The sequence below is a fragment of the Gordionus sp. m RMFG-2023 genome, chromosome 3, assembly GCF_954871325.1.
Source record: "Gordionus sp. m RMFG-2023 chromosome 3, tfGorSpeb1-WG-v2, whole genome shotgun sequence".
NCBI classification, from domain to species: domain Eukaryota; kingdom Metazoa; phylum Nematomorpha; class Gordioida; order Chordodea; family Parachordodidae; genus Gordionus; species Gordionus sp. m RMFG-2023.
In genome coordinates this window covers 53,544,703-53,546,249 of record NC_088777.1, presented here as the reverse complement: position 1 = coordinate 53,546,249, position 1,547 = coordinate 53,544,703, and the positions used below count along the sequence as shown (strand labels likewise).

General features: G+C 32.8%; 1 protein-coding gene across 1 annotated transcript in view; it reads right to left on the bottom strand.

The window, feature by feature from the left end:
* Positions 1–961: 961 nt before the first annotated feature.
* Positions 962–1,547, bottom strand: part of LOC135926473 (uncharacterized) — a 6,878-nt gene continuing 6,292 nt past the window's right edge. Inside the window, exon 3 of the mRNA XM_065462366.1 lies at positions 962–1,547. This exon is cut by the window's right edge and continues 612 nt beyond it. Within this exon, the coding sequence (XP_065318438.1) occupies positions 1,256–1,547 (292 nt within the window). The 3' untranslated portion in view covers positions 962–1,255.

The window sequence follows — 1,547 nt, the reverse complement described above, 5'->3', positions numbered from 1 at the left end:
CAAATATTTAAATAACGGGCCGGTCAATCCGAGCTAAAAAATTTATAGGGTTTGGCATTGAAGATCTCGGGTATACATTAACTGCTTGTGAAGGGATCATCTTAGTGGGAAGCTATAGCTGTTTCCAAATCATGACTTGTTTTATAAGATAGTCAAAGAAAATTCATTTGCCTTTGGCATTGAATAAAAATTCTCTTCGATATGTATATTTTTTTTAAAAAAGGATTATGGTTTTTGAATGGGACTGCGTCATGGTTACCGCGCGACGTCTATCGCGCAATTTGGCTAGCTCCGACTTCCAAAATTTTTTTTTTACGCTATCGAATTGACCGTATGCCTCTAAAAATTAGTTATACATGATGGGAACCTTGAAAAAGATGAAGTTATTTGAGTGAATCGAAAAATCTACAGAGCCTTTTCCCGTGCATGCCTACAATTTACATATTCTCTACTAAGAGAGTGCGTTACACTTGGAGTGCTAGCAAAAGGTGACTTACAAATCCCATGGTGGAGCCACTTATGATATAGATATCAGGGGTTGAGGGGCACGTGTAACGCTGAAAGTGGCAGGCCGGGACAGCTAAATTGCGAGTTAGGACACGTGAGAGTTAACCTAAAAGTCGATCGAGAGGAAGAGAGTAAACACGATAAAACTTTGATAACTGACGATTCTTTAAATTATTGTTGCTGATAGGGATAATGTTAGTGATAATATATCAATTATTCCCCATATTACAATAGAGAATTCGTATTCACAATTGCAGCATTTCACTCTCACTCTTTACGTTAAAACGTTATTAGGGAAACGTTTTTTAATTTCCTTTAAAATAGAATGATTAAATCGACACAGCAAACTCATATATCATCTATTTTCAAATCGTAATAAATATCTAACATAATACTAATGATTAAACATGATGATGAAAAATTGCTAAGAAGCTATCATAATTTTATAAGAAGAATAAAAAGTAGTAAAAATGTGTGTTAAAACTAATTTTGCATATATTATATTTACAAGTTGGTAAAACAAGTAATATTGTTGTAAAATGAAATATATTTATAAATTACAAGTATAAAATTTGAGGGATTAAATGTAAATATATTAAATATAATATTTAAATATGAAAATAATTTAATGATATCGATTGGGGGAAAAAAAATGTGTTAAAGATTTTGCAGAAGAAAAATCAATCAATATTAATAATATAATGATGTTGTATTTAATTTTTGAAATTCGTAAAAAAGATTACGATCATTATTCTCGTTCCTGTAATCTTCTAACATATAATCGTGTCGTGTTTATAATAGGCAATTCAAAGATTAGGGAAACTAAGGCCGATATAGCAAAGGTCACAAAAGCGAACCCTAGAAAAAGCATAAATAAGTGTGGGTGCGAAAAATTTAGGGGTTGGTTGAGCGAGGAATAATAGCATAAAATAACGAGAGGATGTATTAGGTAAGCCGGGAAAGCCAAATTACTTAAGGGTAACCACACCCTGGCACTTAGGATCGAGGCCACCAAACCGGTCCTTTGTTTACCACCTGGT